Source organism: Corylus avellana, chromosome ca2 (assembly GCF_901000735.1).
Source record: "Corylus avellana chromosome ca2, CavTom2PMs-1.0".
In the NCBI taxonomy this organism is placed as follows: Eukaryota; Viridiplantae; Streptophyta; class Magnoliopsida; order Fagales; family Betulaceae; genus Corylus; species Corylus avellana.
This window is the reverse complement of record NC_081542.1, coordinates 43,899,549-43,925,821: the sequence shown is the minus strand read 5'-3', so window position 1 is coordinate 43,925,821 and position 26,273 is coordinate 43,899,549. Positions and strand designations below refer to the sequence as shown.

At 38.8% G+C, this 26,273-nt stretch overlaps 3 protein-coding genes across 5 annotated transcripts; 2 read left to right on the top strand and 1 right to left on the bottom strand.

Moving 5' to 3' along the window:
- Positions 1-1,156: 1,156 nt before the first annotated feature.
- LOC132168446 (polyphenol oxidase, chloroplastic-like) lies at positions 1,157-3,524 on the bottom strand. Its single transcript, XM_059579432.1, has one exon. The coding sequence runs from the start codon at positions 3,239-3,241 to the stop codon at positions 1,592-1,594; it is 1,650 nt and encodes a 549-aa protein (XP_059435415.1). The 5' UTR covers positions 3,242-3,524; the 3' UTR covers positions 1,157-1,591.
- Positions 3,525-10,164: 6,640 nt separating this feature from the next.
- On the top strand, positions 10,165-16,063 carry LOC132168447 (uncharacterized protein At4g04980-like). Of its 2 annotated transcripts, XM_059579433.1 has the most exons (5): positions 10,166-10,738; positions 10,857-10,950; positions 14,930-15,064; positions 15,140-15,292; positions 15,389-16,063. In XM_059579433.1, exons 2-5 carry the CDS (start codon positions 10,864-10,866, stop codon positions 15,590-15,592), a joined length of 579 nt encoding a protein of 192 aa, XP_059435416.1. In that variant the 5' UTR covers positions 10,166-10,738; positions 10,857-10,863; the 3' UTR covers positions 15,593-16,063. The 2 variants fall into 2 exon arrangements, with proteins under 2 accessions (XP_059435417.1, XP_059435416.1); XM_059579434.1 differs by having other exon boundaries at positions 10,165-10,950.
- A 7,241-nt stretch (positions 16,064-23,304) lies between these two features.
- On the top strand, positions 23,305-25,825 carry LOC132168477 (uncharacterized). 2 transcript variants are annotated; one of them, XM_059579468.1, is made up of 3 exons: positions 23,305-24,371; positions 25,189-25,526; positions 25,619-25,801. In XM_059579468.1, exons 1-3 carry the CDS (start codon positions 23,532-23,534, stop codon positions 25,722-25,724), a joined length of 1,284 nt encoding a protein of 427 aa, XP_059435451.1. In that variant the 5' UTR covers positions 23,305-23,531; the 3' UTR covers positions 25,725-25,801. The 2 variants fall into 2 exon arrangements, with proteins under 2 accessions (XP_059435451.1, XP_059435450.1); XM_059579467.1 differs by having other exon boundaries at positions 25,189-25,825.
- Positions 25,826-26,273: the final 448 nt, after the last annotated feature.

Below are 26,273 nucleotides of genomic sequence, written 5' to 3'. Positions count from 1 at the left end.
ATTTAAATTTTCCCGTCCTGATTGTTCGAGACAAGGCTCGGAGGATTGGTGGTCGTCTCGAAGTTCTTCTCAAAGAGCATGTCTCGGGAGGTAGACCCATTCCATCTAGACATGAAATTTCCATGGTTCTGCAAACATCGAAATTGGGGGGTAACTGTTGGGACATGGATCAGCCCATCTAATATTCAACAGCCTACATGTCCAGTTTGAGAAAGCCCAAGACCTGGACACGAGACTCATGAATCCGAGACCTACGTCCGAGACCCAGTAAGCTGAGTCTCTCACATCCAAGACTATTAACGCCGAGACCCCTAAAGCCGAGACCGTGAAGTCCAAGACTAACTCAGGACATATAAATCTCGGCTTAAGGGATAACTCAGGTGTCCTAAAAGATATTGCTGTTGGTAAATAAATAATCTTGTTGTTTACTAAGGCACCAAACCAATCTACAATTCACATCCTCTATATATCAATGAAGATACGCCGGCAACCGAGTCCCACTCGATCCCCTGATCTCGAGCCACTAAAATCGCGGAATAACTAACGAACATTATCCTTCATTCAAATGTTTGTTCAGCTAATATCAAGGGATAAGATTCCTGAATGTGTGGGAAATCAAATTTTCTCACTGCCTATAAATATAAGTCATATTATCAAAGCAAAGGTAATGACAACTCTCGTGATCTGAGCTCCATAGTTGTTGAGAATATCCTTTCTTTTTCCCATAAAGACTTAGGCGTCGGAGTGTTCCCGCCGGCTCACCCCCGGTCACTTCGATCCTTCTTTCTTCTTTGTTATGCAGTCAAATAGTTCGTGTGTTGGTCAACTCAAGCTCAGCAGGCTTTCCACGTCATCATTTGGAAAACTGTGCATCAACAAGTTTGTTGTTAGTCTTACGTTTAGTTTGATTTGAAGTCCTATGTCTAGTCTGTTTTAAATAAGTTGGTGGCTATATATATATATATATAAGGTGATGTAGGTTGTAGTTTATTTGAATGAATGAATTAAATATTTTTATTGAAGCTCTAAGCTATTGATCAGATTGGATTTCTCTTTTCTCTTTTCTTTTTCTTTTTCTGTTTTTTTTTTTTTTTTTCTTTTTTTTGATGGTGTGATTACTCTTCTCTTCCGTAAATCAAAACAAAAAAAAGGTTGATTTAGATTAATTCTGCTCTGCCTTCATTTCATAACAACAGCGTTCACATAGAGATACTATTACAACTTACCCAAGGACTACTCGTAATACTAGTTGGAATAGAAGTACTCTCCAGGTATTGAGTAATCCCTCATTGGAATATAGAACCTACTAATAGTAAGACACACCTTACTTAACACGACTCCTACTAGGACTCAACTTGGCAGAGGAAAACTAGCTAGGATTACTAATTATCCTAGCTTGAGGAGGATTGTGAACTTGCCACGTTTTCCCAAGCTAAGAGGAATTAGATCATTTTCATTTCAAATGAAATTAATAGTATTCTATTAATGTTTTTTATAAGAATAAAATTGTCATTTTTTTTTTTTTTTGACAATTTTATCTTTCTAAAATACACTAATCGAATATTATCTATTTCAAAATGAAAGAGAAACGTTATTTTCCCGAGCAAGAAATAAGCTCAATCACAATTCCACGAATGGTAACCAGTCCTTTCCGAGGCACTAAAGTCACAAGCACCGTGTCATCACCATCAGCTTCCAAGTCCTTCAACAAGTCAGTGATCCCTAATCTCAGGGCGCTATTCATCTTCTTCGTCTTCTTCTTCCCATGCGTGTGAGAATGCTGCACGTGCACAAAGCTTCCTGCAAATTCCGTGTTTTCTGGCCCACAAGGAGAGTCTTCGTCATCATTAATATGTACGTCAAACTTCACCGCCTCATCTTTCTCAAACTCGATGCCTTCAATCACCAACACCTCTTCCTTGTCATCTCTTCTTGTCGAATTGTTGGGCCTAGCGACAACAGCGCTTATCACCTTATCCAAAACAACTGGAAACTCAACCGCAGGTTTCTTGGATTTCTTGGATTTGCGAGGAGTTGGCTTTTCATTAAACCATGGAATATCCACTTTTTCATAAACATATCCCAGCTTTTCATAGTCAAGGGAGTCCCTTACATAAGCACGAACAGGTTGACGATTTTCATCGTAGAAGATAAAGTTGGCGTCTAACCAATCTTTACTATCTTCGACACATTTTCGTTTCTCGGGATCTGTAGTGATGTTCTCCCTCCATATGATCCACATTCGGTCCACATTGCCGTGGTGAGAGTAAAAAATTGGATCTCTAGCGGCGGTAGCGAAGATCCCCATGTCCTCCTCACCATTCTTGGGGTCACCGCACCAACTGTGGATGGTATTGTGAGGACAATTCTCGACTGGACCACCATAACTACCGTTCCTTGCATCACAGTCTCCGGCACGATAAGCGCTGCCGTAGAATAGTTCAGCGTTCTTGCTGTTTGACACCATTTGCCGGTATATGGTCTTGAGATTGATCGATTCTTGGGATTCTTGGGATTCTTGGGGGGATGAGTACGTCTCATCGCCGACGTTGTAATTACAGTCGACCACCTTTCGCAGGTGATCTGCGTTGCGGAGAACATCATAGAGACTTGAGTTGGAGTCTTCGACAAACATGTCTGGCATTTTCATGCCAGGAGGGTTGTCCCAGTTCCAGAATGGTATGGCAAAGGTGGGATCTTCTAGCAACATGCCCAATATCTTCTCAAAGAAGTACAACTGGTAGCGATGAAACGGAAAGAAGAGCCAACCATAGTGAATATGGACCTGACAGTGTGGGTAACCGACTTGGCTGTATGCCCCGTTACAATAGGCGCAGTGAAGGTTGGCTTGTTGTTTGAAACTAAGTGGGTCTTCGTCTGGGAGGGCTTTCATGCGCCTAATGGCCTCCTTATATTTGGCTATGTATTTCTCGTCAGCCAAATGCGCGGCAGGCCTAACACGCATGGGAGAGCTTTGGGAAGGTAGCTTGAAGTCTTTGATCTCGGTGGAAGGCATTGGTGGGCAGCAATTATCTCCATCGTCTGTCAGGCCACAACTTGTCATGTTTGTGGACACCGCCCGGTCATCTTTGGAGCTGGAGGGCGGAACCAAGCATTTTTGGATCGGAGGTCTGAACTTATATAAATAAATATATACGCAAATACATATACTTATTAAAACAATATGTGGACGCAAGTGTTTATGGAAATAACAGCAAACAAGTTTTAGACTTGATTTCATCCTTAAATTATAAGTCGATACAAAAGTTATATGTTTATAGACCAAAAAACTAAAAATCAAAAATAAAAACACAAAACTTTGGATTAATCAATATGTAAATGAGCTGGAGGTAAGGTTTTGGTCACCAAAGGGTGGCTTTGCATTCCATTCTAGCTGTGGGTTTTTTTTGGAAAGAAAGAAGAGAAACAGAAGCTGGGAAAGGTATTGGTGAGGGCAGCCACAGTCTGGGTGGTTGTGTAGATGTAGAGAGAGATTGCATTGGCTGGTTTTGGTGTGAAGGTAACGATCGATTAAGGGCTTTGCTTTTATAGTACAACTTTGAAAAACTTTTCTGAGTAGGAGGAGAAAAAAAAAAAAAAAAAAAAAAACTACTCCCATCATATTCATGCGCGTTGCCAGTTGTTATAAAATTGCCAGTTGTTATAAAAACCAGGTTGTTAGGGAAAACATTTGTTGCATCAATGTTAGCAGTTGATCAGTACTAGATACTTCTCTAAGCTCTTGAACGATTGATAATTACCATTAAGAGTAATTAATTGAAATGCACTAAAAAAAAATGTCATGATATGATGCATAGGCCAGTTTTTGCTGTAAATCCTATTATAAAATATAGTTTATTTTTGTTGCTTCTTCTACTATAGTACTATTCTACCATAGTCAATGAATGATTATTAGGTGCCTAACGTACACCGGAAGAAGTGGAAGAACAAATCAAGTCTTTATAAACCTCGTCGAACCATAACAGCATTTGCATGAAGAAATCAAATCATGAGCTGCTGTTTTTCACTTCAAAATTATTGTTGGCGATTAAATAATTGATAAGTCTCCAGCTCACCTCCCACATGGCTATAATAACAACTGATCAAACATAATCATCAACCGATCATAGTTCCACATGGTGCCATGTACGTCTCCAACATAGAGTACTGATTGACTGAAACATATATATCCAGGCCAAGAGAAATTAATAAGATCGAAACCCCACTAATTGGTGATTTCTTGGCTGACTTTATAACATGTAAAAGAATTTCATTTTTATTAGAAAAGAGATTCTCGTGGATGCGATATCTACGGTTCAACCTAAGAAAATAAAATCTGGCATTGATTGTCCGATAGACACGTGATGGTGGGATCAGAAGAAGACCTAAGTTTCAACGTACCCAATTATTGCCTGGTGTTTCATCTACCACTGCACGCCGCATTGGCAACTAACTTCGACCGCTTGCGTATATTTGTTCACCTAGATTTCTCATGCAAAAGACAACACCCTTTCATTTTTTGGGGGGCTCTGATCACTTTGGTAAACATTAAACTAGAAGAAATTAATATAAAACAATTTTTGACATGTGCATCTACAGTTTTTTCAACTACATAACAAAAGGCACATGAAAGAATGGGAAGAAGAATATATTAGTCGGAGACTTGCCGAGAGTGCCGACAACGGAAATATCAAGATCTCCGATGATTAAGTTAGCAAGGGTGAAATGAATTTTTTCTCTGAAAATGCTAACTTGATTAATGGTTGTGTGCCTACTTGAAATGAGTATTTTTCCTTCCCTTACGCGGGGTGCTCGCCGAAGGACTATGCCTCCGTCTTATCGTGGGGCCAAATTATGACATGACGTTTTGCATGTGCTGGACTTCGCATGCTTTGACAGTTATGACAAGACCGAGGGTGGTTATCTCCGGCTCCACCCTATATGCAGCTGGAATTGGGTGCTAGTATTATATATGTATTTGTTTCATTATTAGAAGGTTACAATATTTCACTCTGGGCCTTTACTCGTTGCCGTTTTTGACTCTATCCTTATCTCTCAGGGAACCATCCCAAGCAAAGCGAAGCACGCAACATTTGAGTGCAACATTTTTATATTCTCAGTACGTGTTCTTTGAGGAGGCCGTTGACCATTTTTATAAATAAACAGTAATAAAACATTAAAACGTCACAAGTAGATAACTTTTCACCCAGAGAAAAACAAAATTATATATGGCATTGGCAGGCATAGACCGTCATTGAGGACTTGAAGACTTGAAGATCTCGATCTGTGCTTAATTTCGTTGTATATATCTTGTATATGTTTTGTCATTCACTGTACGTCTAGCTTTTAAGCCATCAAAATATCATACTGTAGATTTTGGGGAAATGTGCCAAATTAAACATCCACCCATCGGTCCCCAATCTACTAAGTGACCATTTTACCCTTCCCTTCCTTTTTGCCTTTTTTTTTTTTTTTTTTTTTTTTTTTTTCAGTGAACGACTTCGAACCAAATCATCATCCTGCTATCCCTTCTCACTTTCCCCCTTTCCCCCCCCGCCCCCCCCAAACCTTCGTCCTCTGTTGTGGTTATGAAGCAGAAGAAGAATCAGTAAGCACAATGTCATTCAGATCTCCGAAGGACAGCTCTGGTCATGGCAGCCACACAGCCTGAATAGCTGCTGATCGCTATATGACAAACATGAATTATAAGGGGCTAGCAGCTGGAGGAGCTAGAGGTGGTGCACCAATGACCAGGATTGCAGTATATAAGATGTGTTGGGACTCAGGTTGCTATGATAGTCAGTACAATTTCTATGTCAACATCAAAGAAAACTTTGAATTATTATTTTTTTTGTCCTACTTGTTCTTGTAGTTACTGTTTAGAGAGTTCCTTGAATAGTACCAAGGCTAGAGGGAAGGTTCTGGTCTGTCAACACACAGAGAGCTCAAAGGAGTCAAAGCTGGAAAAGAGCGTGGTAGTGAAAGAAGCTGGCGCAGTTGCGATGATATTAGTTGATGAAGCAGCAAAGGGCATTGCCATCCCCTTTGTGATCCCTGCAGCTACTGTTGGAAGAGGGACAGCTGATGTTAATCAAACACAATTTGTTCTATTATTATATAAGACGATATCAGTGTGTTTGAATTTATCTATAAGCCGTGGTGGTCGGAGGACGAAGGTTTGGGGGTGGGGAAAAAGTGAGAAGGGTTCGCAGGATGATGATTTGGTCCGAAGTCGTCCCCTGGAAGAAGAAAAAAAAAAATAGAAGGGAAGGAAAGGGTAAAATGGTCACTTAGTAGATTGGGTAAGGATGGGTGGATGTTTAATTTGGCACATTACCCAAAAATCTACAGTAGCTAGCCCCAACAACCCGGTTACCAAACAAATTATTAAATGATGATAACAACCTGTTGAATTTAATTGAGGAAGCTAGCCGCTCCCCCCCCCCCCCACCGACTTTCTCAAAAAAAATATCTAGTCTTTCTAATAAATTATAAGCTAGCCGGTCCCCCCTCCTGTTGAATATAATTGAGGAAGCTAGCCGGTCCCCCCCACTTTCTCAAAAAAAATATCTAGTCTTTCTAATAAATTATAAGCTAGCCTGTCCCCCCTCCCCTCCTCCACTTTCTCAAAAAAATATCTAACTTCTAAAAAGTCTCTATATATAACGAATATATATATAGAGACGTTGAGGTAGAGACAAAGGGAGGAGGGAACGGCTGGGGCCATGGTCCCCCAAGGAGTAAACAAAAAAAAAATTATACTGGTCCTCCCCTCAAAATAAATTGATAGGTCTCGGTCCCCCCAACTCTCATCTACCGATTGATCCTGGAGTTTTCTTCTTACTTCTTAGGTTAATCCTGAGGTTTTCTTTTAGTTAATTTTTCTATTGTTTGGCTTGGAAATTTGGTTAAGAATCTGAAAAGTTGATTTTTTTTTTTTTTTTCTTCATAGATTGGCTGTCGAATTGGAAACTTGAAAATTCTTGTTGCTACTTGGAAATTTTTGTGTTTTTAAATCTTGGATCTTTCCTCTATGAGGATTTATGGTTCTTGATTTGGTATGGCCGTATGAAAATTTTTGATGGGTTTTATTTTGATGGGTCTTTATAACTAATGCCATTGAGAAATCTCTAGTTTCTCTTTGAGTTTTTGTTCCACCCATTGAATTTCTTGTTTGAAATCATAATGATTTAGAGAATTTTTTATTAGGTCCGAATTTGGGGGAATTTTAGTAAGAAGCTAAATTCCTAAAATTAACTATGGGCTTTTGTGTGTAGTGGATTTCTATGCATGATTTAAGATCCGGGTTGTTAGATTAATGGGTTTAAAGCTTTAATTTCACTATTGTTTATAGTATGGACATAAACCATAATTTTTATAGTATGAATTAAATTATGGCTTTTGGTATGTGAACACTAGGATTGCTAATTGGATGTGTTAATTACATTTAAAGCGTTAATTAACTCTAGACTTTCATGAGTTCAATGAAAATTGATGCCCATGGGGTTTTGGTTCTAATATATCATATTATAATCATATTGATTATTGTATGAGAATATGAGTATTATAAATTTGGAGTAAGTTGCTAGATTATACGGCCGGTTTAAATAAATTTTGTTAAGAAATTTGGTTACCAATGTCTTAGATCTAGTCTGCTCGGGGCAGATATGCTCTTTAACTGTATTTGTTGGGTAGTGGAAGATTGAAGTCATAGATAGCATCTGATTGTAAGAATTTTTGTTTGTGTCCATGACTTTGTAACCTCATAGAGTGTGGCTATGATTTTTGCAGAGTTTTATGCTTTGTTCTGTAAGAGCTTTTTACTCTGTTCTGTAAGAGCTTTATGCTCGTGATCTTTAATCAATAAAATCCTTAGATTTCCGTTTAAAAAAAAAAAGAAAAGCCTCTAATATGATAAAACGTTAATAATTAATAATGTCTAATTAAGGCTCCAATTAATAACTATACAATAAATATTTTTTTCTAAAAAAATAGTTAAAGTTCTAATAACCAGGTGTGTACGTGTTGAATAATTAATAATATATACATATATTATATATATAATATATATACACACATATACATAAATAACAAAAAAAAAACAAAAGTATATAATATATTTGTTATTATTGAGTAAATGAGTAATGTTGATTATATATTGTTATTTGTTACTTAATAAAAAATATACGAGCCGAGCTTAATAAGCGAGGCGAGTCTTATACGAGCCGAGCTCACGAGCTGCTCACGAGTTAGCCGAGTCGAGCCGAGCTTGCTTCGTTTAATATTCGAGCTAAGATTTGTGTTCACGAAGCGCTTCATTTAATATTCGAGTCGAGTACAAGCCGAGCTTATGCGAGCCGAGCCCGAGCTTGCTCGCGAGACGCTTCGCTCACTTAACAGCCCTAATTGTTGCCCATTAAATTCAGTCAAAAAAAACAAAAAAATCCTTCAAAAAAAATTCTTGTCCACAGATGCAGATAGTAACTGCGAGAGTATTTTCGTCCACAAACACAGGAATCCTGTCGTATCTTCCATTTTACTCCAATCTTCCATGTACTGCCTCATTGTCTGCTTTCTTGATAGGGTTTTGTCCATTTCTTTTTCTTCGTACAGCCTTTTCAGCAGCAGTCCACTTCTATCCCGCCCCCCAACACAAACCATATATTGATGGATGTTAAGTACTTTTTTTTTTTCTTTTTTTTTTTTAACGTATTCTGAAATTTTATTCAAGCTCGTACGAGCAAAAATCAAGAAGACGGAAATAATTCCTCTCTCCTTACAATACCACAAATACATGATGGGATTGAAGTCCACCTAACTTATCTGTGACATGGGTTCTAGCTCTTACAGCTAGTTCATGTGCAGCAGCATTCGCCTTGCGTTTGACATGGATGAATCGCACCTGGTCCAAGGTTCTGATACCGGACTTGATGTCTTCTATTAAGTGGCCATGCAAGCTGTTACAAGGACGAAATTGAATTCACATCGTTGACAACCTGCAAGGCATCACTTTCAAAAATCGCTGCCAACTAGCCTTGTTCTTTACAAAATATAACTGCATTTAGGACTGCTAAAGATTTAGCAACCACTGGATTCACTTCGATTAATAACTGTTTACTCAATGCTGCCAAGAAAGATCCCTTATCATCCTGCACAATGATCCCTAGGTCAACAATCCTATGTTTTTCATCCAAGGCTGCATCCCAGTTTATTTTGACCATTCCTCTTGGCGGTGGTTGCCAACTAATCCTCTCTTCCTCCCTTTCTACGATTTCTTGCTCCCCATTTCTAGCGTTTAATTTCTGGAACTCAATCAAAGCCTTCTCTGAGTCTTTCAGCACTTGGGTTGGGTGTAGAAAATTGCCACCATGGACTAGGTCGTTCCTGCGCATCCACGATGTATGGGGAGGTGGATGTTAAGTACTAGATCAGCTAGATGGTCGCCTAGGGCTCCCAATTAAATAAGGTTTAATTTTCAACTAATAATTACATAATAAATTTTTTTTAACGGCTTTAACATGGTAAAAAATTAATAAATAGTATCTAATTAAGGCTCCAATTAATAATTGTAAAGTACATATTCTTTCTAAAAAAATGTTTTAAGGCTCTAATATGGTAAAACGTTAATAATTAATAATGTCTAATTAAATGTTACAAGAAAAAACCCTAGCTCCTTAAGGATTGCCGCATAGGTCCTCTCCCCTTGGGGGAGAAGAGATGGGCTTGCTTCCTCCCTCCGGCCACCCCCAAGGTCCAAAAAAATTAAAAAAAAAATTATATTTTTTTTATTATTTTAGTTTTGATTTATTTTAAAAACGTTTAATAACATTTTAATAATTTTTTTTTAAAGTGAGACACGTGGCATTATTGTGGTCATTGGATCTCTTTAAAGAGATCATGACACTTAACTGGCTCCTATTCAGTCTAAAATGGACTAGAGAGGAGCCAAATCCTATTTTAATATAGAAGCAAAAAATAGTTTTGTGCCCTAAACTTAGGAAAAATCAAACGGAAGCTGATGCTAGTGCTCTAAGAGCATTCCCAACAGCTTCCTCGTCATTTTCCCTAAATTTAAAGCTCAAAACTACTCTTTACTTCTTTATCTACGTACACTTCACAATAACTTCCCTTTATCATTAAAATATTATTTTCACTCTTACTTCTTTTTTTTTTTTCTTCCTGTATTTTCTCTTATTTGTCTCACTCATCGTCTCGTCTTCTCCAAGCTCCCACCTATCTACTGGAAAACACAATAAAATAGAACATCCAACCAAACAAACGAATTTCTATAAAAATTTAGTTTCATTGTTTGGCAAAGAGGAGAGAAGGCTGCAAAAATTTTCGGTGAAGAGGAAGAGAAAGTGGGAGAGAAGAGAAAATCAAGTGCGGTCCGTTGTAGGGTATTTTTGTGGATTTTTTTTGCTTTATGTGATGTGTCTTTATCCTATTGGGTGCTGGAAAACCCCATTTTTATGCACCGACTGCATTAAGTTAAACTCCAAAAAAAATTCTAAATCTCACCTAGCCTAACTCACTTATCCGCTGCTGCGCCTGCGGGCCCTGCGCCCAACCCTCCCTCTCGTCACTTCTCTCTCTGATTCGCCCCAGTTCTCTGCCTTTTTTCCTCCCTTTCTCACGCTTCCGGCTTCCTCTCTCCCTTTCTCTTCTCCCTCTCTCTCTCTCAGTCCCTCTCAAATGCTCTCTCTCTCTCTCTCTCTCTCTCTGTGACACACATAAAGTAAGGCCTGCCCTTTCTCTCTCTACCTTAGTACTACTATATTGGGTTGCCTTTCTAAACTTATTTTTATGTTTGTTATTTTAGATGTATATTTTTATTATTTGTATGAATTGGGTAGGTGAAAAATGGCGAGCTCAGTGGAGAGGGAGGGTGCAAGAGAGGAAGTTGTTTCCGTCGAACTCCCTGCACTTGCTGGCTGGAAGAAGAAGAAGGTCTTTCTCTCTCTTTCTCTATGTTTTGTTTTGCTCTATTTTGCTTTATATGAATTTCACAGGTCTTCGTTTCTTGAATTGTTTGTGACTATTCTGCTTCTGTGCTTCAATTGATGTTTATATGTGCAAATATGACTTGGGTTGGGTTTATTTTGTAAAATTGTGCAAATTCCACCCCAAAATTAAAGAGATTTATCCGTTCTCAAGAAATGAAAAAAAATAAATAAATAAATAAATAAAAATTTAGATAAATTATATTAAAATATAATATTATTTTATATTAATTAATTATTAATTTTGCTTCCCGCCCCTGGAAGATCAAGATCTGGATCCGCCACCGGAGAAACTTGAATAATGGTAACAACCATGTATATGTGGAATTTAGTTTTCCAAACATGAAACCAATTTTCTTTTGGTAAATTATTAGTAGGGTGAAAATGTGGTTATTGGCTAAAACCGCTAACCGTAACCGCGTAAGAAAAAAAAATTTAAGCGGCGAATAACGGTTAGTAACTTTATTAACTGCTAATCGCTTTTTAAAAGAAAAAATTAAGCCAAAACAATGTCATTTCCTACATATGATACCATTCCCAGGTTTTTATACATATTTAAAATTTTAAACACAAAATTGACATTGTTTCATATATATATATATATATATATATATATATATATATGTGTGTGTGTGTGTGTGTGTGTGTGATTAGTGGTTAACGGTTTTAAAAAAACCTAACACCGCTAATCGTAACCGCCTAAGCTGTTAGCGGTTTTTTCTAACCGTCTTAAAAAAGGGTTAGCGGAACTGTCTGCCTTTTCACCCCTAGCGGGTGGTACATCAAGAATACGATATTTCAAATTCAAGTGAAATTGAGATGAATCATTTCACAGTGATAAATCATACATCATTCAAAGAATTTAAATTATGTGACATTATTTACGCCATTAGATACAATATTAAATCTTGACCATAAAATGGTTCATATCTATTTCAATTAAAAAGGAGGCGATCCTTGGCTTGGTATACCGATATGCATGCATGTATGGAATGCTTTACCCTATCATAAAAATACTAATACTTTGGGGATAAAGATTCTCAAAGCTAAGTTAAAAGAACTTAAAGTTATATTTGCTCAAACAAATCAAAGAATGATGCAAAAATTGACGGAGTCGTGGCCTTACATCATTAGCTCATCAACCACCAACAAGGTTAGATAGCATATTGATCATGCATCATAAGGATCCCTTTCGGTACAATTGCTTGGCTGGGAGTGTAGGATGGCGGCAGAAAATGCATGGTTTACGCATATCATGAGAAGCATAAACCATTTTAGAGTCATGACAATGGTTTATTTAAATTTTTAAGCAAAATAAAAAACTAAAATTCACTTTATCTAGTTTGACTAACCACTTTTCAAACTTGCCTCCATCAGCTTATCTAAACTTTTCTCTATTTTATTAAACTATGTTTTTTTCTCTATTTTTTATTCATTTTAATTAAAAAATTCATCTCTGCCAAAAACACCAAATTATGAACCACCATCTGCCAGCAGCAGAAACATCAACCAACTTCTCTTTTGTTAACTTGAATCTGCCTTTAGACAAGATCGTTGTGCCAATTTCCCCTTTGATTTTCTGAATAATTCTCTCATCAGAGAGTGGGGTATTGTCATACTTAATATCATTAAGGTGCTTCCAAAGATTATATTTCAGCCTAAAATTTCCCCCAAAAGCTCCAGAACAATCCCTCCATTTCCCCCAATTTTGGCCATTCGGCCAACACCCAAGAGAAGCAAACCACGAAACCCAATTTCCATTCACCGAAAAAGAAAACACCCGAACACTATCAATTTCAGCCTTCATCTTCTTCGGCCGGTACTAGGTCGAGATCCATCGTTTGAGCTGCTACAAGTTGCCCACCAACGGTAACCCATCCTCTACGTTTCAACCCATGTCTCTCTTTCTTTTTCTTTTCCATCTCACTGATTCTCTCTCCGCGACACAGCAGAAGAAGCGTTGAAGAACCCATTCTTTCTTTCTCACAAATCCAGCAAAAGAAGCTTCAACAAAGATGATAGAGAGAATATTTAAACGAAATAATAAAAGTTAATAGTTAAAATGATGAGCTGGATGTGAGTGCTTTAAGAAAGTGAGTAGCTAAAATAGAAAAATGTGATCTTTTTAGCCAAACATTTGATGAGTCAGATGTGAATGCTCCGTTTTGGCTAAAAATGAGAAGCATATCATGAGAAGCATAAACCATTTTATACATGATAAAAGTTATTTTTTTTAGTCAACTAAAATTATTTTCAAGTTGACAAATATTTTAGGGATAAATGCAAAATTATTTATCCCTAAAATAATTTTGGACTGATTGTCAGCAGAAAAAAGATGTAAAGTAGTAATTTTTATTTATTTTCGATTTTTCAAGAATTTATGGGCTATCATTGTAAAAATATATTCATCAGCTTAAGTTCCATATATATATGAATGTTATCATGGACGGACGTGGCTGTCTAGTCAGTGTTTCTACCTGGACCTCCAATGTCATGTCTAGTGTAGACATGTTAGTAATATCCTTAACAAAACACATAGTAATTTATAAAACACACAACTTTAATAATCAAAGAAAAATATTAATTATGAGAATAATGTTATAAGTGAAAAAAATATTCTTAATTATAGAAAACTAGTCCTATAAATATGGGAAACAAACAACCGAAACTCTAAAGTAGGCAAAGACCTAGACCATAATAAAACATATCCATAAATAACATTATTCAAGACTTTTTTACAAAAAGCATGAACAGTGCTAGGTGTTTAACAAACCCCATCAAAAACTCCCATTAATTCTTTCTCCTCCCTAGACTCTCATGCTAACGTAGGTATTTTTCCGAAGGCTTGGGGCCTTATTATCACTACAAACCAAATGATGTGGCGGCCATTGATGCAGTCACCTGCGAGATCCTCCGGCATCTTCCTCTGTTGCGTCCTCCTCCTTGTCGGCGCGTTTGTCGCCACACACCTGCTCGACACAATATACCCTCACAGAAATCCACAATTCCCGAAAACGCCCTCAGAGCCAATTGCGATTCCACTCGACTGTACTTCCTACAACCTCACACGGACCTCTCCTCTAAGTGCCACATCAACTTTAATCATTAAACTATATATCACACATTCAAAATAAACCCTTTTTTTTTTTTTTTTTTAATCTTATGTTTAATGGACTTTTAATTAATTTCCTAGTTTAACTTAGACCCAATTAAACGGGCCTATACATTCTAAGCCCATTTCATTGGACTTACCAAGAAAGCATAGTATCTCAAATAAGAACCCCGAACCTGTGTGCGTGTTTCAAAGTCCAAAATCTACAATAGCTAAATTCAAGCCATATTGCTACATCCCCCTTTCCCCCTTTAATAAATAAATAAATAAAGCCTACAAAGTTATAATATTGAAAAAATTACAGTTTACCCTTCAAAGTTGACAGTGTTTTTAATTTCGAACACCAAAGTTTCAATTTTTGCAATTCACTTCCCCCAAAGTTTTAAATTTTTGCAATTTGATCAATTATATCAAAAACTTTTAATATTGCCCATAATTTTTATTTTTAATAAAAAAAATTTTAAAAAAAAATTTCGGGGTGCCTACAGCCATCTGGCCATTTTTGCACTTAATTGATGAATCACATGTCATTATGCTAGGAGCTTCTTCATTTAAGGGTCCGATTTCGTTTGTGATTTCGAAATATGCGATTTAAAAGTAGTTATTTTAAAATGTGTGATGAAAATGAATTACAGTTAAGCATTTAAAATCGTAGTTTAGCTTTTAAATAGTACACTTTTTAAAACACGCTATCTTACTTGCAATTTGAAAATGCAGACATTTTTTACAATACTTGGTTTAAAATCACACTTTTTATTTGCAAAATCGCAATGTCGAACGTATATAAAGTTAGATGCAATCCTTCATGCGGCAGGTGTTAGCAAGGTTCGAAGGCTTCCCTGTAAAGAACTACTCAAAGTTGGATGCCATAGCCACTGAACTGCATAGTTTGAAGATCGTATCTCCCATGGGGCAGCTCCTTGATAAAGTTGAACGTTACTTCACTAAGGTAATTTTAGTTTTCAGAGTCACACTCCTTTGTAATTATACTCAAAACCAACCAAAAAAAAAAACTAATGTACAGATCAAAGGAGAAGTGGACGCAATGGAACGAACCAAAGATGAAGAGTCCAAGAAATTTCAGAGTCACAATATCGATTTCGACTTCCATATCCTTATAAGAATCAAAGAAGCAATGGTAGATGTTTCCTCAAGCTGCATGGAGTTGGCTCTACAGGTAGTTCAATCAAAAATATATGTTGCAAAAGTAAGTATTGAAAATGAAAACTATATATTAATATTATGTGGATCCTTTTTTTTGGATATAATGCAGGAGAGGAGGGAAGCAAAGGCCTCAGGGAAGAAAGAACCAGGACCAAAAAGTGACTCACGAACAAAGGGATGTGCCAAATTGCTGTGGAAGGCTTTCCAATTTGCATTTCGGGTCTATAGTTTTGCTGGTGGACATGATGATCGAGCTGACAAGCTGACAAGAGAATTGGCTCATGAAATAGAGAATGATCCTCACCACCAGTGACACAGCTTCTCTACTTTCACCCCTCAAAAACCACACAATACTTTATATTTACAATATTATGTTGTGAGATATTGTAAATGCTATGATATTTTGTTATAATACATAAAATAATAATATGTAGTGCAGCAGCGGAAAAAGATTTAGAATTGCTTCTTGCTCGCGCTCAAACAGATCAAAGAATGATGCGGAAATTGACGGAGTCGATCGTGTCCTACATCACAAACAATGAGAATTCGCATTCGGTAAGGAGTTTTATGTCTATGAGAATTCAAATTATCATAAACAAGAAAGATGACGTTTTGTGAAATATGAATTGTGGAAGATATTGTACGTGTGTTGTTGTATGTACAGGAAGTCTATGGACTATGGGGAAATGGAAATTCTTGTGTATGTATACAGTGTTTATCTTTTAGTTTTTGTATGAGTCTTACGTTGAGTCTGTTTTGAATAAATTGGTGGATATTTATATAAGGTGATGTAAGTACGTACCTTGTAGTTTATTTTAATGAATGATTATTGAAGCTATAAGCTATTGAGATTGGAATTTTCTATTGATTTCACAATAGTTCAAAGATTTAAAATACATATGATTACCTAATCTTTGACTAATTCAGTCCTCTCTCTAGAGCCTCTCTCTAGGGTTTCTTTTAGGAATCCAAGTGAGAATCTGCTAGTGGTGAGGGAGAGTCTCCATCCGGTTTTCGGACGAGGAGTGATTGTGGTCTCTGTGCCGACGATTGGTGACACTGATGGCGGAAGAAGGTGAATTTATGGGTGGAGGAAATTCCCTAACCGAAGGAGAGAAGGTGGGAATTCCAATAACTGAGGAGGATGTTTTTGAAGCAAGGCAGCAGGGAGAACATTGCCTGGTGGGAAGGATCTGGACGGAGAAAAAAATTAACAAGGAAGCATTCAGAAATGTTCTCTCGCGGGTGTGGAGGGCAGAAGGCTGCGTTGAATTTTGGGAGTTACAAGACCACCTATGGATTTTTGAGTTCTCGGATGAAATTATTAAGAAGAGGGTCATGGCGGGGCGTCCATGGTCCTTTGAGCGACAGATCATAGTACTCAAAGAATTTGATGGGCATCTTCCGCCATCACGAATGGACTTCACGCATTCCCCGTTTTGGATCCAAGTTCATGATATGCCTCTTCTTTGTATGTCACGAGCAGTGGGGGTCAAAATTGGGGAATCTCTGGGGGTCCTTGAAGAAGTGGATGTAGCAGGTGATGGAGCTGGATGGGGAAGGAGTCTCCGTCTAAGGGTCACCCTTGATCTCACCCAGCCCCTGGAACGTAGACGGGCCCTACTTTTGGGAGGGAAGTCTGTATGGGTCCATTTCAAATACGAACAACTTCCGATTTTCTGCTTCCATTGTGGGCGGATCATTCATGAAGCGAAGGGTTGTATTGCTAATCAAAATAGGCGAATGAACATCAGTGATGGAGCTAAGGAGTGGGGCCTCTGGCTTCGAGCGGAAGAGGGGCGTAAAAAACCTGGAGACAGCACCACCAGAACTGACAATGGAGCATGGATGCCGGAATACAAAGAGCCGGTACCGGACGGCACACAGCAGTCTTCTCGGCGACCTGATTTGGCAAGTAGCGGATCCTCAGGGAAACCTAGAAATGATTACTCGCCGCAGAAGGAAAGGAGCGGAGAATCAATGCCAGGATTTAATGCTGATTCAAAAACCTCCCCGAAGAGGAAAAAAAAGGAGCAGGTTCCGGTTATGGAAGCAAAGGAGAATTTGAAATCCCATGATTTCAGGCCGATATCTGGGAGAGTTCAAAAGGAGGCTAAGGTTCCCGAAAATAACCATCCAAAAAGCATAAATGCATGCATGGCTATTGGGGGAAAGAATCAGCGACGCGGACAGGTGAATACTGCAGTGGGCCGAGTTGTTGGGCAAGACCATATGGGCCGGGGGGGGCAGAAAGTTGATGTGGGCCCAACTCGGAAAGCATGTGGCGGAATCAAAGCAGGTGCTGGGGGGAGTGAAGGTCTGACGCTTCAGCAGGAGGAGCATGCCATCACTCAGCTAACAGCAATGGTTGATTCTCCAGGGGGAACCAGTGTTCGTATTTGGAAGAGGAAAGCCCGTGACAGCCCAGGAGCAGAAGTAAGAACAGGAGGGGCTAAGTCTGCTCGATTGGAGATCACAAGTGAGGCAGAAAATGATGGGGTACATGTCCCACAAGTCATGGAATTGGTGGAGGCTGTAGAGCAGCCCCGCCAAACGTCATGATTCTCATAAGTTGGAACTGTCGGGGGCTTGGGAACCCCTGGACAGTGAGAGACCTTTGCCAATTAGCAAAGGAAAAGAAGCCCAACTTTTTGTTTCTCATTGAAACAAAAAGAACAGCGAAGGAAATGGAATGGATTCGATTGAAACTGGGATTTGAAGGCTTATTTGCAGTTGATTCAGTGGGAAGGAGTGGGGGTTTGGCAATTCTTTGGGCAAAGGAAGGCCATCTAACCATACAAAATTTCTCCCGGCGTCACATAAATGCAATAATATTTTCGGAGGAGGAAGGGATTGAGTGGAAGTTTACCGGATTCTATGGCCATCCTGAGGTGGGGAAAAGGCAGGAGGGATGGAGTTTGTTAAAGCATCTCAGAACCTGTGCACCTAGTCCTTGGCTAAGTGTGGGGGATTATAATGAGATAATAGACAACTCCGAAAAATGGGGAGCGGCTTGGAGAAAGGAGGGGCAAATGGAAAGATTTCGAACCACTCTGGAAGACTGTCAACTGTGTGACCTGGGGTTTATAGGCCCTAAGTTTACTTGGAATAACGCAAGAGAAGACGGAAGCTTTACAAGAGAGCGCCTCGATCGTGCCTTGGCCAATCATGAGTGGTGTGCTGTGTTTAGAGAAGTGGAGGTACAAGTCTTGGCAGCAAGGTCATCGGATCACAATCCAGTGATGATTACTTTTGCTGGAACAAGGACCCACTGGGAGGCAAAGTCACGAAAATTTAAATTTGAGGCAAAATGGCTCCTAGATGAGGAGTTTATTGATGTAGTAAGGAAGACGTGGAAGCAACAGTGTTATGAAGGAACTATGTTGGGCCATGTTGTTGAAAACCTTCAAAATTGTGAAAAGGTGTTAACAACGTGGAGTAAGAAAAAACATGGAAGCATTGATAAAACACTGAAGACTAAATCTGCCCAACTCACGGCATTGCAAGGAGCTGTAGGGCCTCCTAATCAACCACTCATTAAAAAAATTCAGAAGGAGATAGCTCAAATTCTGGATCAAGAGGAGGTTAAGTGGAAACAAAGGGCTAAGCAAGTGTGGTACGCCAAGGGAGATAGAAATACTGCCTTCTTCCATGCCTGGGCAAACCAGAGGCGCCAAACCAACAAAATCACAAGTATTAAGGATGAGAATGGGGCTGTACAAACAGATATGCATGAAGTGAGGCGGGCCTTTGTGAATTTTTTCCAGAACCTATATACCACAGGAGGATGCGAGGGTGTAGAGGGATGTTTGGAGGGTATAGAGGTTCGGGTTACTCAAGATATGAATGACCAGTTGGTGAATAGGTTCACGCAGTTGGAGATAGAAGCCGCCCTAGCCAGCATGGGTCCTCTTAAATCTCCGGGTCCAGATGGGTATGCAGCATGCTTTTTCCAAAACACTTGGGCAACCGTGAGCAATGGGGTCTGCAAAGCCATTCTTGGTTTCCTCAATGATGGTAATTTCGACCCTATCATTAACCAAACTTTTATTGCTCTTATTCCTAAGAAAAAGAAACCTACTAGTGTTGTGGAGTTTAGGCCTATTAGTTTATGCAATGTGTTGTATAAATTAATTGCTAAGGTTCTTGCTAATAGGCTTAAAAAGGTGCTGCCCCATATAATATCTCCATGTCAGAGTGCTTTTGTTCCAGGTAGAATGATAACTGACAATGTTCTAGTAGCTTTTGAAGCCCTGCATACTATGCAAACAAGAAAGAAGGGGCGGGAGGGATTCATGGCGCTCAAACTAGACATGAGCAAAGCATATGACAGAGTAGAGTGGGAGTTTCTGGAAGAGATTATGATCAAAATGGGCTTTCACATAAAATGGGTCAACCTGATTATGACCTGTGTCAGAACAGTCTCCTACTCTGTTTTAATTAACGGTCAACCTTATGGAAACATTAACCCTTCTAGGGGTCTACGCCAAGGTGATCCTCTCTCTCCCTATTTGTTTATATTATGTGCTGAAGGTCTGAGTCATATGTTAAGAAAAGCTGAAATGAGAAAAGACATCACGGGGTTGCCAGTTACTAGAGGTGGAGTGCGCCTCACTCACCTATTCTTTGCGGATGACAGCTTGCTTTTTTGTAAAGCAAATGTGCAAGAATGGGAAAAGACGCAAGGGATTCTTGAAGATTACGAGAAAGCGTCGGGGCAGCGCCTAAATAGACAAAAGACCTCGCTATTTTTTAGCAAAAATACCACAGACGTGGTACGAGGTCAAATTCTCTCATTGGCAGGAGTTGGCTCAACGGATAGCTATGAAAAGTACTTGGGACTTCCGGCTTTCATTGGAAGATCTCGTTTGAAGTCCTTTCATAGCATTCAAGGCCGTATTTGGAATCGGATGACGGGTTGGAAAGAGAAGTTCTTGACGCCGGCAGGGAAGGAAGTTTTGATTAAGGCGGTGATTCAAGCTATACCGACCTATACTATGAGTGTCTTCCAACTTCCAAAGTCCTTATGTAAGAGGATTAATTCTATGATGCTTCGCTTTTGGTGGGGACATAAAGACAACCTCTCCAAAATTGCATGGATGGGATGGGATAAATTGGCGTTGGAGAAGAAGAGTGGTGGATTGGGGTATAGGGACCTTGAATGCTTTAACCGAGCCTTATTAGCTAAACAAGGATGGAGGATAATTAAAAATCCAGACTCTTTGGTTGCAAGGGTGATGAAGGAAAAATACTTCCCAAGGGGCAACTTTCTAGAGGCTCGACTAGGGCGCTATCCATCGTATGCCTGGCGGAGCATATGGCAAGCAAAGAAGCTGATCAAAGCTGGCATGGTCTGGAGGGTTGGAGATGGGCAGTCCATTAGAATCTGGCAAGACAATTGGTTGCCTACCTCTATCACACATAAGGTTCAATCCCCACAGAGCTTACTTCCCAGTGATGCACGGGTTTGTGATTTGTTTGAAGAGAATACCTTTTGGTGGAATATTCCCTTAATTCAAGAGATTTTCATGGGAAATGAGGTAGAGAGTATATGCAGTATAGTGATTAGTCCTGGTTCCCAATCTGATACACTAGTCTGGGGAGGTACTAAGGATGGGATTTTTTCTGTCCGCAGTGCATACCACCTAGCTAAAACTCTTGAAGAAATGGAGAAAGGAGCTTCATCGACGGCTTTCAGTGAAAGAGACCTATGGAGTGGGATATGGAAATTAAAGAGTCCAAAAGTGGTGCAATTTTTCATCTGGAAAGCATGTCACAATATTCTCCCTACAAAAGGTAATCTTTTCCGGCGACATATAATTGAAGATGGATTATGTCCGATTTGTGAGAGAGAAGAAGAAACCCCGGTGCACATACTATGGAGCTGTCCCTCGGCACGGGACGTGTGGCTGGAAAGCTCAAGGAAAATTCAGAAATGCCACAGTGAGGTTGCTGATTTTAAGGATTTAGTAATACAGTTGATGGGAATGCTCGAGGAAACTGAGCTGCAATTGTTCGCAGTGGTGGCGCGGCAAATCTGGTTCCGACGGAATAGGGTGGTTCATGGTGAAGCTCTGTCTACTCCTTCTATGGTTCTACGCCAGGCACGGGAACAAATAGAAAACTTTGCAGAAACTCGGGCACAAAATGCTCCCGAACAATTCCCTGCCCAAAATCAGATGATGTTGTGGAAAGCTCCACCGGAGGGGTATATTAAACTAAACTGGGATGCTGCGGTGGAGAAGGAAACTAAGAGAATGGGCCTGGGCGTTGTGGCAAGGAATCACAGGGGCGAGGTGTTGGCGATGTACTGTGACACGAAGGCTTTTATCCAAGACCCCACTATGGCGGAGGCAGTGGCAGCAAGTCGAGCAGTGTTGGTGGCTACTAATCTAGCCTGGAACAAGATAATTATCGAAGGAGATGCTTTAGAGATAGTGCAGCGGCTGCGTAGAAGCGAAGCCTGGATGGGGAGTTATGGAATGGTGTTGGAGGAGATGAAGATCAATTTGACACAGTTTCAAGAATGGCAAGTGGAGCACATTCCCCGTTGTGTCAACGAGGTGGCTCATAGCTTGGCCAAGCTGGCCTTACATTTGTCATCTGAAAAATTGTGGGTGACAGATTTTCCTTCTAGCATTTTAACACGTGTTTTTACTGAGCAAGGCTCTCATTAATAAATTCATTGAGATTTCAAAAAAAAAAAAAAAGAGATTGGAATTTTCTTTGCGGTGTAATTACTTTTTTATGTGTGGTCGATCAGATCGACTCTACCAAAATCCATTATTGGCCAATGAAATTCTGCTCAACATGAGATTTATCTTTATTTTCTGTTCTTCTTCTTTCATCTTGTGTCAAAGAATCTCAACAATAGAAACATTGAAGAAATATTTTAGAAGAGAGGTATTTTTTAACCTATGCACAATATATATTATATAATGCCTTATACATCAAATACATGGGATTTATGTTTATAGGCTATAGGTAGCAGACCCTCAATTAAAAAATTTCCTTAATTATTCCTTCCATTAAGGAATAAAAACCAATTTATGATTTCTTCTCCCATTCATCTCCGTACTCTTAGAGTTTTTATCAAGAGTACATTAATATATTATTATAGTTAAACATAACTCTAACCCAAAAGCCTAAGCTAATGGGCTCAGGTCCACTTAAGTATATTAAGCACTCTTTTCTTTTATATTTTCTTAATGTGGGACACAACACTCACAAGTACACTTACAACATGTAGGACCCACCTAAGTGAAGGCGTGGGTCTTACATATCCAATAATTGATTTTAAAAAAAGAAGGATGAGAAAATACTATGTAGCATTTTTTTAATTCCTTATTTGAAATAAATTACTGAATACCTTATTAAATGGAATCACATTGTACATCATTCTCTTTTGCAAATCCAATGGTGAATTTACCCGTCCACAGTATGAACATGGGTAAAAGATAGGATGAAAAATTATTTTTATCATTTCTCATTAATATGTGTCTAATTAAACCATATGTGGCAGGTGTGGCACACTTTAATTGTGACATTTCTAACATTTTCCCAACTTGGCCCTCATGACACATGGGTCGTTTCTTTACGGTTTTAGGTACTTCAATAATAGCCATAACTTTATTTATTTATGAAATACTTTTTTTTTTAACAGGAATATTTACGATTTCATTGATAAAAGATCAAGAGTATGAAACTCTTACATCACAAAACATAAAACTCTAAAAAATCATAGCTCAAAGTTATGAGATTACAAAGTCATAGATACACTATAATTCTTACAATTGAGCACTATCTATGACCTCAACTTTTGAAGTTGGAGCAGAATTCTGAAGTTGCAGCAGTTGTAAATGTTTTCGTGAAGCATATGATTTTAATGTTTTTGTGTAGTTTAATTGCTAAGTTTTTGTTTAAAACAACATGTGCGAATCACGTGTTTTGGGACACTTGACAGCTTCAAAAATTAGGTTGGAAAAAATTCTTCCAACCTATTTGGAGGAAAACTCTGCCCTTAAATATGGGAAACAAACAACTGAAACTCTAAAGTAGGCAAAGACCTAGACTATAATAAAACATATTCATAAATAACATTATTCAAGACTCTGTTACAAAGAGTATGAACAATGCTGGGTGTCTAACAAACCCCCTCAAAAACTCCCATTAATTCTTTCTCCTCCCTAGACTCTCATGCTGACTTAGGTATTTCTCCGACGGCTCGGGGCTTTATTATCACTACAACCCACATGATGTGGCGGCCATTGATGCAGTCACCTGCGAGATCCTCCGGCATCTTCCTCTGTTGCGTCCTCCTCCTTGTCGGCGCGTTTGTCTCCACGCACCTGCTCGACACAATATACCCTCACAGAAATCCACAATTCCCGAAAACGCCCTCAGACCCAATTGAGATTCCACTCGACTGTACAGCCTACAACCTCACACGGACCTGCCCTTCAAAATACCCAACCACCTCCGATCCAGAGGAAGATCCTGACCGTCCATCACCCCCGACTTGTCCAGAGTACTTCCGTTGGATATACGAAGATCTTCGTCTCTGGACCCACACAGGGATCACGAGGGAGATGGTGGAGAGCCTCAAAGGGAAGTCCAATTTTAGATTGGTGATAGTGAAGGGCAAGGCTTACGTGGAGGCATATGATAGATCGTATCAGACTAGAGACGTTTTTACGCTGTGGGGAATCCTACAGTTACTACGGAGGTACCCGGGTCAAGTGCCTGACTTGGATCTGATGTTTGATTGCATTGATATTCCATCCATCAAGACAAGCGACTATCAACTGCCCAATGCCTCGGACCCACCACCCCTGTTCCGGTACTGTGGTGATGATGACACACTGAATATTGTTTTCCCTGATTGGTCCTTCTGGGGATGGCCTGAGACCAATATAAAGCCATGGGAATCTTTGATGACGGACCTAAAAGAAGGAAACAAGAGGATCAGATGGATGGATAGGGAACCTTATGCTTACTGGAAGGGCAATCCGACGGTTGCTGCAACAAGGAAAGACCTCCTCAAATGTAATGTCACAAAAAATAAGGATTGGAACGCTCGTTTATATGTTCAGGTAATATAATGAATTTCTTTCTTTCTTTCAATTATCTGTTATGATTAGGGTCGTAAATAAAACAGTCCGTTCGACAACCCACTCAGTTTAACTTGACTCAAACTTGAGCTCGATATTGTACAAACCCGCTTGATTTGTAAATGAGACATTATACAAATCTGCTCAATTAGTAAATTATACATACCCGACTTACTCGATAAAACTCGATAGAAGCTCGTGAGCTTAACTTGTTTAAAGCTCGATCGTTTCGTTTGCCCTATATGTTAACTCGTTCATATATATATATATATATATATTACTAAAAATTAGTTATATAAATTTAAGCATATATATTAGTAATCAAATAATATATGTAATATAAATTACTTAATATTTGTATTTATACTATAGATAAATGTCTAGAGGTTTTTTTAAAATTTGGGCTTGAACTATGCTTGGTCATACATTAAAAAATTTAATAGTTTAGCTCGAGCTCAAGTTGAGCTCCGCTCAACTCGAATAGCATTTTCAACGAACTCGAGCTTGAGCTCAAACGCACCCGAACTTTAAATGAGCCGAGCTTGAACACATATTTCATATCTTGGCTCGAATAAGCATCTACGTAAACGAGCCAGTCTTGAAATCCTAAAGCTCAACTTAGCTCGACTCGATTATAGCCCTACTTATAATATCTGTCTTGTCTTTGTTTATAATACAATGGGATTAAAGACAAATCCCATGATTCATCCCACTAAACATGGAGTTTTGCAAATATGTTGTGTTGTATATCACAAAAAAAATGTAGTAAATGTTATGATAATTATAAACCCATTTGCAGGATTGGATTCGGGAAACAGAGGAAGGGTACAAGAAGTCAGACTTGGCTAGCCAATGCGATCATAGGTATAAGATATATATTGAAGGCACTTCCTGGTCTGTCAGTGAAAAATACATTCTTGCTTGTGATTCTGTTTCCTTAATGGTAAAGCCCCACTACTATGATTTCTTCACAAGAAGTTTGAAGCCACTGCACCACTACTGGCCTGTAAGGGATGATTACAAGTGCAGATCCATTAAGTTTGCTGTAGATTGGGGCAATGCCCACAAGAAAGAGGCACAACAAATTGGGAAAGCGGCAAGCCAATTCATTCAAGAGGAGTTGAAGATGGAATATGTGTATGATTACATGTTTCATCTTTTAAATCAATATGCTAAGCTCTTAACATTTGAGCCCGTTATACCTAAAAATGCTGTTGAACTCTGTTCAGAGACAATGGCCTGCCAAGCAGAAGGATTGGAGAAGAAATTTCTTATGGAATCCATGGTAAAAGGTCCCGCGTACACCAGCCCATGCACTATGCCTCCACCATATGATCCTCCAGCTCTTCATACAATTCTCAAGACAAAGGAAGATTCAACAAGACTAGTGGAATTATGGGAGCGAGAAAATGTTTTGGGAAAACGAAAATGAGCAGGCTTTCTTACAACTTACAAGGTTTCTTTTCAATTTTGAAATCTATATGTAAAGGTATGTTTAGTATTCAGTTACTGCTCAAATTAGTTTTTTCATCTATGTCCCATTTAATTTATATACTGTCAACCCACAATAAATAAATCATTATTTAAAAAAAAAAAAAAAAAAAAAAAAAAAAAAAAAAACCTCAAAGAGGCCTCATTTTAATCCATCAGTTGGCTCATAACAGACATAGTAGTCAAGATATCGGCCAAAAGTTGCCGATGTGAAAATTCCGGTCAAAGTAACTGATGCCGGCAAAAAAGTTGTCGATGTTCAAATTCCGGTCACAATCACCGAAGTTCAAGTTCAATAATAGTTGATATTTCAAATTAGGTGCCATCAAATCTACTGTTCATCTTGCGAGGGCATGTTAAGGATATAAATCATTTGAAATAAATGTTAATTAT